We start from the raw sequence: 11,294 nt of genomic DNA, 5'->3' as shown, positions 1-11,294 counted from the left end.
TACATGTGAAACAAATATAGATATGCATAAAGCAATTGGTCTTGTCGTATGCAAGAACAAACACCCGTAAAACGCGCCTTCTCCCTGCTACATGTAAGGCCTTTCACATGCACAATTTAGAGATAGGTGTTAGACAACAACGGTCAGCGATGTTTCTGTCCTACTTACCTTTTGGACTGCATCGAGTGAAAAACAATGACTTAGATGTGAAGTGAAACCAAAGAATGTGCTTTCGGCCTTGGCATAAATGGAATTTAAATTACACGACATGCTTCCAAATTTGATGTAATGTTTGCCAGGCAAACCAGTGTGATGTGATTACAAAGAAGACAGCTCCATGTTACACGTTGCAGATAGATGATTTTACCTGGCTAGTGATAGATTGAACTCAATAATACGAACCAAGAACTTTTTCTAATAAAGATATATTTAAAAGAATTTCTATTAAAACTATAGCATCTACTGTATGTCAGCGTTAATTATTAAATTGAATGAAATAACAACACATGGTTTTGTCACGGAGTGAATTTCATGACCATGACCTTTCATGCATTGTACTCCTTTTTTCATTTTTCTTAAAGCTTTTAGTATCTAAATATTACTCGTTTAAAGAATTAAAACTCCTCGGCAACTTTTTTTGTTATGTTTAAAGTCAAAAGTGTTTCTTTTTTCACTTATTTTGAAAGAAAAAACAAGAATTCTGTCATGGAAAAATTAACACCCATAGTTTGAGTTTTAGTTGGGAATCTTTCTATTTAATTAGGCGTGTTGGTGTAACTCGTACAATTATGTATAAGCAGTTCACTTACGCTATGTTTGTTTTCACTGAAATACTATTTATGCGAAAGAAAAAGTGAGTGCTTTATGTTTGTTTTTAGTAATATGAGCATATTTGAGAGAGTAGATAGAATTCGCTCATTTCTACTCTTTTAAATTCATCCACAAATCTAAATTCAAGCTTTATAGATACACGTACATAATTTAATATCATAATTTTTTTCCATTGTGTCATTTTTTGGTCTTATTGTGGTTTCCTCAAATCGACTGCTGTTTATTATGGTAATATATATTTTTCTGAATATAACCAGATAAAACTGAATTAAATATTTTAATTGTTCCATTTCCATTGTCAACCACAAATCCGAAAATGAGTATAATAATATTGCAATCGTAATAATAATATGCACGACAAAACAAAAAGGAACGTTACACTGAATCTCTTATCACAAGATTGGAGATCCTCATATTCTTGATAGCATCTCAATGACCATATATATTACAACACTATTATTATTGGCCCTGTTTAGTCAGTTTTTTTGAGAATTTAAGTGTGAGTCTAAGTCCCACATTTGATATAAATAAGAAAGTAGAACACCTTATAGACTCATTAATTCATTACCTTAAGGTTTTGGGTAAAGAGTGATGTCGATTTCTTATATAGTTGGCTAAGATGTTATTGGTGTTTGTGTAACCCACGAGTAATTTACTCCTTGATGGACCCAACAAGTTTGATATAAAAAACTAATTTTGGTACATGAAAATAATAAATTTTAAAATATTGGATATTGAAAACTAAGATTTATATGAATGTTTAAAATAAGTTTGATTAGTAAAAAAATATCATTGTCCTTGTAATCAAAGATAAATTTTAATTCTTTTTATCACATTAAATAAACTTATATCTTAATATAAGAAACTTAAATTTTCCACTTCTGATGAAAATATTTTCTAGGAAAGATAGCTAAAATACATTTTTGGAAAACTTATTTCCAGTTGATATTACTTTCCCAAGATTTGTATTAATTAAGAAAATTTATTTTAACAAATGCTCCTATAAATAAAATTGGTACGTTTGTTAAGAGAAAACAAATTAGTACGTTTACTGTTCAAAGAACATAACAAGCTCAACTGAGCATTATTCAATGAACGACAACTAGTAACAGTTGTTGTAAGTCCCTCTCTCTTAGATCGTATTATATAGAACTGACGGTTATAAATCTCTCTTATTTTACCTTGTACAATTCTCGTTTAAAATACTATTTTTGTTAATAAGAAAAATTTATAAATGATACTCATTTTAAATAAAAGACGAATTTATTTTCTTAAAACTGCGAGCGATGTTCACTTTAATTTGCTTGTGATTCGGTTGGCTTTGACCAAAGCTGGGAGTGTTGGACATAGATTAACGTACGCTTGTGATGAAAATAAAACTTGTTTTTTTAATAATAGAACACTATAGGAGAAATAGACAAGCAAATCCAAAAATGTTTTAATACTCCGCATTATTTATAAGATGTTTGAATGATGTATATATGTCTAATATAAAACTTCATTATATCTTGTATTTAATGTTTTGTTAGTTTTAGAAGACTTTTTAATGTTAGTAGCATATTAATGAAGACAAAAATAAGATCATTCTTGTATTTGTATGTAGTGATTTGAGAAAGATATCGGGGATAAATTTACAAGATCATTACCAATTTTTATCTTATTGATTAAATGAGATCTATGGTTATTTTATGCCTTTTTATCATTTTTTTATATGTTTTTTGTTAAAATACTATCACGTGGTTTTTGTTCGATCTTTTTCTCTGTAGTAATTAGATGAGTTTTGTAAGGTCGATAATATGAAGGAGGTGAAGTTATTAATTTATTATATATTAATTTAGTATATATAATTAATTAATTAACTAATATTAATAATGAATATTTTTTCATATTACTCCTAAGTATCATTTTATATTATTATTAGATAATTTTTATTTTTTAAAACTGTTTCTAATCTATCATAATCAAATCCTTTATAAATTTTATTTTCAAATTCATTCTTAATTATCTTCAAATTCTTTAAAAATAATAATAAAATTTACTTTTAAATCTACTCAAATTTATAGATTCTTCTTCTTCAAACTCTTTCTCGCTTGTAAATACTGCCCTAAAGTATAATATTAGTTTATAAAATATGTAAACGCTGTGAATCCATTCCACGGCATTGTTGGTTTTGTAGTACTTAAATGCGTATGGTACTTTTGTTTACCTATTTCAATCAAACAATTTATATATATATATATATATATATATATATATATATATATATATATATATATATATATATATATATATATATATATATAAATTTTTTCGGCATTTTTTATATAGTTAAAGGTAAAAAACTGATTAAGTGGTAGGGGAATGTAGTCCTACCAATAATGATATGACCTAGAGCTGCACTATAATTTTAAATTTTCTTTATATTTTTATTATATTTTTTATTAGAAGGTTAGGTTGATTGGTCATATATGTAAAGATAAAAAGAAAAATTATAAAGTGAATTATTTATATTTCTCATGATGAAACTCAATAAATGTATAATGGAAATTAAAATTATTATTGGTGGGGTTAATTATTTATAGATATTAAAGATTATTCAGTGAGAATTAATGAATTAATATGGAAAGTCAGATACTCTTGTCTAATTTATTTTATATAAAATTACGTATCTTATAATATAGTGATATAATTCTCAAATTACGAAGTTTTGAGAACTCAAATTTAATCTTATTATTTAATTTTAATTTATGGCGATCGATATTAATATTTATTATTGAATAATATACCTTTTCTTTTAACTGTGAGGCTAGTAATTCCAAACTGAATATTAAAACAATACTTCTTTCTTTTTCACATAAGAAAAACTCTAACATCATACTAGTTTTAAACTTAAAATTAATTAATATTAAACATAGTTATCCATCACGTTTTTTTTTATTACTTCATCATTTTATTGTAAACCAGGTTTAAAAGAGAAAAAGTTTTATTGGATAAATCATGAAAATATTTTATTATATTTATGAACAGATCTTTATCCCTAAATTAACGAGTTATTTGATTAAAACTTGATTTTCCCCTTTTGATTTCTTTGTAATATCGAAGTAGGTATTTTGAGCATGTTGATTGATTTTAAGACTCACTAAACATGTTTAAAATTGTAACAATATGTTTGGATAGGTGGTGGACGATGTTGAAATTGTGGTGTGTCACCATGATTTCTCTAACAAGTAATATATTAACTATATATAAGATTCCATTTGATAAGTCATTTGAGTTCATTTTAAACCCAGTAATATATCGTATTTTTAACAATAATATATAGCACCAACCAAAGAATGCCATTGTACATTGATGAACAAGTTTTCATTTCTAATATGTTTTTAAATCTATAAATATGGAATAGGTTTATTTTCTATTCGTTGAATTCAAGATGATTTATCAAACTGGTAATCTGGTCATAACTGTTATTTTTGTGTCGATTGACCGTTGTTGACAGAAGAAACGATTAATAAATCAAAGCAAAGGAAGATGTTTGAATACTGTGATTAATATAGTAATGATGTAGGTATTTAACCAGCATGTAAGAAAGAAATCTGCGTTTCAGATGTTGCAGTTTATTGTTTAGAATGCGATGCAAGGTAGAAGGTAAAAGTTAATTTTTATTATGATAAAATGTTACGAAAGTTGAAGACCCGTGAAGAAACAGCGTGGAATCGAGCATTGTTCTGTTGTTCAGAAGTGGTACTGCTGGTGAGGCAATGGAGGAGGCTATTTGACCAATAACAATAAGTGGTTTGAGTTTACACTGCATGAAGGGTAAAGAAAAGTTTGTTTATTACCGGAAGAGAAAGAGGTTGGAGCAGAAGAGAAGGAAAGAGAGGGAGGGGCAAAATGTTAGAAAGTAAATTTTTAAGTCTAACTCAACTTCACAAAATCGATTTGTAGAATGAGATTTGTATCTATTTATAAACTAATAATTGACCGTATTTCTACTCCACGTTGAACACGATCAGGGGTTAAAACGATGATTGTTGCGTGCTTCTTTCTCTCTTGGTACCAACACCGACCTTCCTCCTGTCAACTTTACGTCACTCACGTGATCCACCATACCACTCTCTTCCCTTTCTTCCTGCCTACCTACCACCTACTGCTTCCTTCTTAGACTACCAATCAATAACCTTATTCTCCTTTTTCTCTTCCTACTCCCCCTAACCCTATTTCTATTTATGTCTTTTTTTCTTCTTCTAAAACGAATAACCCTGCTCTTCTATTCTTCCTTCTTGCTTTGCTACACTATTTTATCATCCCTCTACTCTTCCAACAACCATCTCTTTTCTTCCGTTCCAAATCTCCAACTTGGAAATACTCTTCAATTCAAACTCCTCAATACGTATATCAATGAAGCATTGGTGTCAACAAAATGTTCCAGAATGGAAAATTTTATGTTTCTTTTCTTCGCATATACTTCACTGTACGAACAAAAGGAGAGTATTTATTCATTTGGATTCTCCATTTTATGTTTAATTTTATTTTTTTTTAATTTCGCTTTCTTTTTCTCTTTTTTTCCTATTAAATTAAACGATATAAACATTATTTCTTTTTATATTCTTCGTTTATAAACTTCATCTAAACTCATTTTCACGTTTCTGCGGATGAGAAGAAAAAGATTTGGAACTACGGTTGTTGTCCCATTAGATTGTTGTCATGGAACAAAACTAGCTTAGGGTGGGCCTGGGCCTGGGTTCGTTAGAGTAAAAAACATACGTGTACATGTGTCTTCTTTCTTCATCATAGATAAAATTAAAAAACAATAAATTGAAATAAAATGCGATTTAAAATAATAAGATATAAAATAATTATTTTAATTTCAAAATAAATAGATTTAAATTAATAGTGATTTATAGAGTATATATATATATATACACTTTTTTAATTTAAATATTTAGAAAATAAAATTAGAAAGAAAATATGTATATTTTTTTTTATCGAACATAAAAAAAGTGAATTTAACAAAAAGTGATTTAAAAATAATAAAATGTAAAATAATTATTTTAGTTTAAAAATAATTAAATTTAAATGAATGATCATTTAAATGATAAAAATAGAAATATAATCAGTTTAGTTTGAAATAAAAGTCACTTAAAGGTTAAAATAAATAAAAAATGTGAACAGGAAAAAGGAAAATCTCTTTTACATATGTATAGATTTTACAATGAAACAGAAGATTAATAAAAATAAATATTTTTATTTTAAATTGTATAATGTTGGGTGTGCTATGTCGTGATACATATATGTGTGAGGGGGATGATGATGAAAATATGCACTTTATAAAGGTGATAGTCAAATAATATACATAATGTCATACATTGTATGTTTATACTTGTGTTAAAATATGGCCTAAAGTAGTTGAGCATGTTAATACCTATTGTGTGTGGTATTGTGACTTTTGTATGAGTGAGTAATGAGGTATATTTGGATTATATTAATTAATTCATTACAAAAATAATATATTAGTGTGATTCAACTGCAATTTATTGTGATATTTTTAGATTAAGAATATTTGATGCGTGATTGATATGTGTTACATGATATATAACATGTCGTATTTATTGTTTAAATTATTAGTTCAAGGTATTATGTGAAGAATAAATTATAATTGCCTGTAGTATAGGTGGCCTCTACCACTGTTTGGTATGGTAGGAAGAGAAGTAAACAGCATGAAAAATAAGCCAAATATGTAATGCCTCAACAATTATATAAATAACTATAATTTTATTAAAATTTGGACTATTTTTTCATTGTACAATAAGATCATAATATATTACATTCTTGCAATTGTTCATAATATATTACAAAAATGTATAAATTATACGCTACATCAGAATATATAGATGACTATTTATATATTCATTATTTTTTAAAAATATTAACATAAATTCTCCATTAGTCAATCTAAAGAATATTATTTGATTATTTTCTAAACAATTCTCATTAAACATATTCTTCTTCTACTTCTACAAATGAAAGAAAAATATGAAAAAAAAAATGTTTCTATAAACTTTAAATATAATCTTAATAAACTCAATAAACAATCAAGATAATTAATAACTTAATAAAAAATAAAGACAATTAATATGATTAAATATGTATTTGACGTTTAGCAATTGTGACTTGTGTTGTTTATTAAATAGAAATTAATGTTAGGATGGCATTAATATTAAAAGGAAACTAAAACAACTAAACTTACAAAAAAGAAATAAAAGATAAAAACTTCCTTCAATTTAAATTATTTATTAATATTAACTTTTTTTCGTTAATAAACAGAAATAACGATAACGAAAAGCTAAACACGTATTTAATTAATTACTTCATCCATAAACAAAGTTATAAAAAAACAAAAAAAAAAAACAAATAGCCTATTATTTCCTTATAATAAATAAACAAAACCCTTTCTTAATTTTTTTTTTACTTATTTAATGTTTAAAAAAAGAAAGAATAATGAGAAAACTGATAAAAATAATGAAATGATAAATGTGAAGTTTGGGAATTTGTATGTCTGGTGAGTGTGGGAAGTAGTGTTATATACTGGCCTGGGAACACGTTCCATCAATCCTTGGTGGGATCGCGAGCTCCGGTTATCACCACATTTTATTATCATCTTTCTCTTCTTCCAACTCTCATTTCACTCTCTTCCTTCTTTGCTTCTCCTCCATTACCATTTCACATATTAATAATAACCCACCAAATAATACAATCAAACAACCACAAACAAAATTTTCAAAAGTAAAAAAATCTTCATCAAAGTTAGAACCAGAGGAGAAATTAGAGTACGCCATGCAAAAAACAAGTATCCAAGAACTTCATTAAGCTCACACATTTCACGCTTGATTAAATATAACATAATAATAGCTTAAATAGTCGCCAGTATTCACTTAATTAAAAAAAGTAGAAAATGTCTTTTAGTATACAATAATAAAATTTTTGTAACTGTAGATTATCCTAATAATCAAGAGATGAGACAAGACATATAATGAAAAGACATGAGATTTCACTTAAGGGTGGAATGATTAAAAAAAGAGGGTAAAAGCTGGTTTGGCTTAAAGTCACGTCACAAAGGCACACCTTCTCTTCCTTTTCTCTCACTCGTAAGCTCTGTTTTTTCCCTCTTTCTCTTAAACTTTAACGCTCTTCTTCCTCTGTCCCTCATTACAGTTGCTATTTTTTTTACGCAAGTTTTCTTTTTTCTCTAAACCCAAAACTTCTGAGAAGCAATGGGCAAGGCGTCAAAGTGGTTTCGCGGGCTTCTCGGTCTCAAAAAAACAGACCATCATAGCTCCCCACCCGCCAAGCCACCCAAAGAGAAACGCCGATGGAGCTTCGTTAAATCAAACACAGAAAAGGACAACAACGCTGCTGCCACGTGTCCACCACAACGAAACGACGGCGGCAAGCACGCCATGGCAGTCGCAGCAGCCACTGCTGCGGTGGCGGAAGCGGCCGTGGCTGCCGCCGAAGCTGCCGCCGTTGTTGTCAGACTAACGAGCAACAGTGGCAGATGTGCCGACGTGGGACCCACAAGGATTCGCCAACACTGGGCCGCCGTTAAGATCCAAGCCGCTTTTCGAGGCTGTTTGGTTCGTATCCTTCACTGTTATTATTCTCACCAATTTTTACAACATTCTTTTTTTTTATTATTTCTCTGCCATCTATGTACGCACAAAGCTCTTTCTTATTCTTTTTTTTTTTCCTTTTTTTAATCTTCTGGTTTTTTTGTTGTTGTTGTTGAGGTGATTCTCTGTAGTTCCGTTCGTTGTGTTACCGAGCTGTTCTGTTTTGTCCTTTTGCTCCAAACTAGCTGCCTGAAATTTTTTATCTCCAAAACGCATCGTTTGTGAACTCTTCTTTTCTTAGTAGTACCGGCATTATTAAAGTGGTTCACTGATTTTGGGAACCATCTTTAGTGCAGAATCTCAATCATTTCTTGGTTTGCAAAATCTCAAAAACTGAAATATTACTTGAAAAATGCAAGCCTTTATTTCATATTTAATAATACTAATAACAATAATAACGTTAACCGTATGGAAGGGATTATTTAAAACATGTGAAATTTAAAAATTAAGAATATAGTTGATGGGTGATTTACTGTTTTGGGGTAGAAACTATTTAGAAATCTAGGGGTGATATCTTTGTATTGTACTTAGGTTTGATGTATAAGGACAGTAGTAGTGGCGCATTGCATGAGTTGGTGGTTATTACCCTTTTTCCATGTTTGGTTTCCCACTAGCGGCCAAATTGTGTCCACACGGTTCAGTTCTTCTGCCATGGCCCATAAAAGATACTGTCTTTTTGGTTAAACAATGTCTTTGGGCTTTTGGTCTTTTTGTTCTGTGGGGACAGACTTTTGTCTTCAGAACGAGGAGACGTAATACATTTGACTTTGATATGCTTTTATCATTTTTCCAAGACAAATACCAAAGTGTGAACTCAGGGTTTTTTGAAATGCAACCCTGTTCTTCCTTCCTTCTCCACCATCTTAATTGTAATAAATAATACTTAATACGAGCTTTTTGGTTAGTGTCCATGGTCATATAATAGTGTTAAAAATTATGAAAGAGGAAAATTCTATATTAAAATAAGAAGTCTTTCATTTTATGTTTCGTATGTGATTCAAATATTTATTAATAAATAAAGGGTATTTATTCCTTCTTGTTCACTGAAGTTTATTTACCATTGCCTGCTAGAACTTGGAATGTAACCTTGTTGCACAGAAGAGGCTAATTCTGATGTTGTACTTGTTGCAATGTTTAGGCAAGGAGAGCACTGAGAGCATTAAAAGGGTTGGTGAAACTTCAAGCATTAGTGAGAGGTCACATTGAGAGGAAGCGTACAGCGCAGTGGCTGAAAAGAGTGCAAGCACTCTTGCATACACAGACACAAGTCTCTGCAGGGTTGGCTCTCCATGCCTCACCTTCAAGTGCAAAGTTATCTAGCCACTTCCATGTTAGTATTAGTAAATTGCTTTCTCCGTTGCCTTTCCCATCCTTTCATTGGAGATTCAAAACCATTTTTATCTTTCACTTGAACTATGTAAGTTGATATCAGTTGTCAAAAGACAAATGTAGCAAGTTGGTTTGCACCTGTGGAGGTTAACTCATTCTCTTGTTTACTTATATATCAAACGGTTCAGCATCTTAATTACTCCTGATATGATTGTGCACCAAAAATGATATGATCATGTGATTTTCGAATTACCATTTGCAGGGTCCGGAAACACCAGAAAAATTTGAAAGCCCCATCAGCTCTAAGAGCATGAAATATGAGCAATCACCTGTATTCAAGGTACTTTATTTTCTTGCCAGAATTTACCCAAGTGTGAATTTTATGCCTTGTGAAGTTGTCAATTCTTATGGAAGCATCTGTGTCATTGCAGCGAAATGGCTCCAAATCCTGTGTCCAGATCAATGGCTATCAAGAGATATGTGGTAATAGATTGGAGAATCAAGTAACTGAACAACCATGGAGCTCGGCAAGATCATTGATAAGAACATATAGTTCCAATGATGAAAGAAATGACAGGGTTCTTGAAGTTGATTCTGGAAAACCACACTTTACAAAGCGTAGAAACCTCTCTTACTCCACAGTTTCTGATCATTATAGCAAGAGTTTGAACAGCACAAAGGAGTCAACATCTCTTCAATCTGGTCAAAGTCCATGTGGTGAAGTTCAGTCCTACAGTTACAGCTCACAAAAAGTCAACGAGATTGAGGATAGTCCATTCTGCACTGCTGACAACAGTCCACAATTCTTATCAGCCACTTCCAAAGATGATGGCTTCAAAAGAAGCCCTTTTACTCCCACAAGGAGTGATGGCTCTAGAAGCTACATTCGTGGTTATGCTGACTACCCAAGTTACATGGCATGCACTGCGTCTTCAAAAGCAAAGGTCAGATCTTTGAGTGCCCCAAAACAAAGGCCAAATTGTGAGAGGCCTGGTTCATCAAATAGATACTCTCTTAATGGATTTGACATGTCAAGATTGGCCACACAAAGGGCAATGCAAGCAAGCTTCACCAACAAGGCATATCCAGGTTCTGGTCGTTTGGACAAACTTGGTATGCCTGTGGGGTACAGATACTAAGTTGTGTTAATGTTTAAGGTTACGTGTCTTCTTTTTTCATAGTCTTAACATCTGATTTTGCTAACTTCTTGTACTTTGGGCTTCCATTGCAGTTTTAAGTGTTAGCATTAGAAATCTATTTCGAAATTTCAGTGCATGCTGCTGCTAAGTGTCTTGGATGGACCGTTCAAAGGAATTATTATCTTAGCCTTTCAGTTTTACCTTCCACGCTTCATCCATTCATAATTATTTCTTTTACCGTGAGATGGGGCTAACATTGTTAAATGAATCCTTAAATTTATATAGAATCAAATGCACTCAATTTCGCTAAATTTGAACTGAGATA

The 11,294-nt window shown here is 30.5% G+C and overlaps 1 protein-coding gene across 3 annotated transcripts; it reads left to right on the top strand.

Moving 5' to 3' along the window:
* Positions 1–7,889: 7,889 nt before the first annotated feature.
* On the top strand, positions 7,890–11,176 carry LOC108335378 (protein IQ-DOMAIN 22). Of its 3 annotated transcripts, none has more exons than XM_017572556.2 (5): positions 7,890–7,976; positions 8,101–8,465; positions 9,640–9,831; positions 10,093–10,170; positions 10,262–11,176. In XM_017572556.2, the coding sequence occupies exons 2-5, from the start codon at positions 8,103–8,105 to the stop codon at positions 10,967–10,969; spliced, it is 1,341 nt and encodes a 446-aa protein (XP_017428045.1). In that variant the 5' UTR covers positions 7,890–7,976; positions 8,101–8,102; the 3' UTR covers positions 10,970–11,176. The 3 variants fall into 3 exon arrangements, with proteins under 3 accessions (XP_017428045.1, XP_017427250.1, XP_017428699.1); XM_017571761.2 differs by having other exon boundaries at positions 8,065–8,465; XM_017573210.2 differs by having other exon boundaries at positions 7,911–8,465.
* Positions 11,177–11,294: the final 118 nt, after the last annotated feature.

The sequence above is a fragment of the Vigna angularis genome, chromosome 1, assembly GCF_016808095.1.
Source record: "Vigna angularis cultivar LongXiaoDou No.4 chromosome 1, ASM1680809v1, whole genome shotgun sequence".
Lineage (NCBI taxonomy): Eukaryota > Viridiplantae > Streptophyta > Magnoliopsida > Fabales > Fabaceae > Vigna > Vigna angularis.
The sequence above is the reverse complement of the archived record's forward strand: the minus strand, read 5'-3'. Positions and strand labels throughout refer to the sequence as shown.

Excerpts from the sequence above, each read along its gene's own strand:
- LOC108335378 (XM_017572556.2), top strand. The coding sequence starts at position 8,103 with ATGGGCAAGGCGTCAAAGTGGTTTCGCGGGCTTCTCGGTCTCAAAAAA. Across the intron at positions 9,832-10,092 it reads AGTTATCTAGCCACTTCCAT|GGTCCGGAAACACCAGAAAA; the intron begins GTTAGTATTAGT and ends TACCATTTGCAG. Across the intron at positions 10,171-10,261 it reads AGCAATCACCTGTATTCAAG|CGAAATGGCTCCAAATCCTG; the intron begins GTACTTTATTTT and ends GTGTCATTGCAG.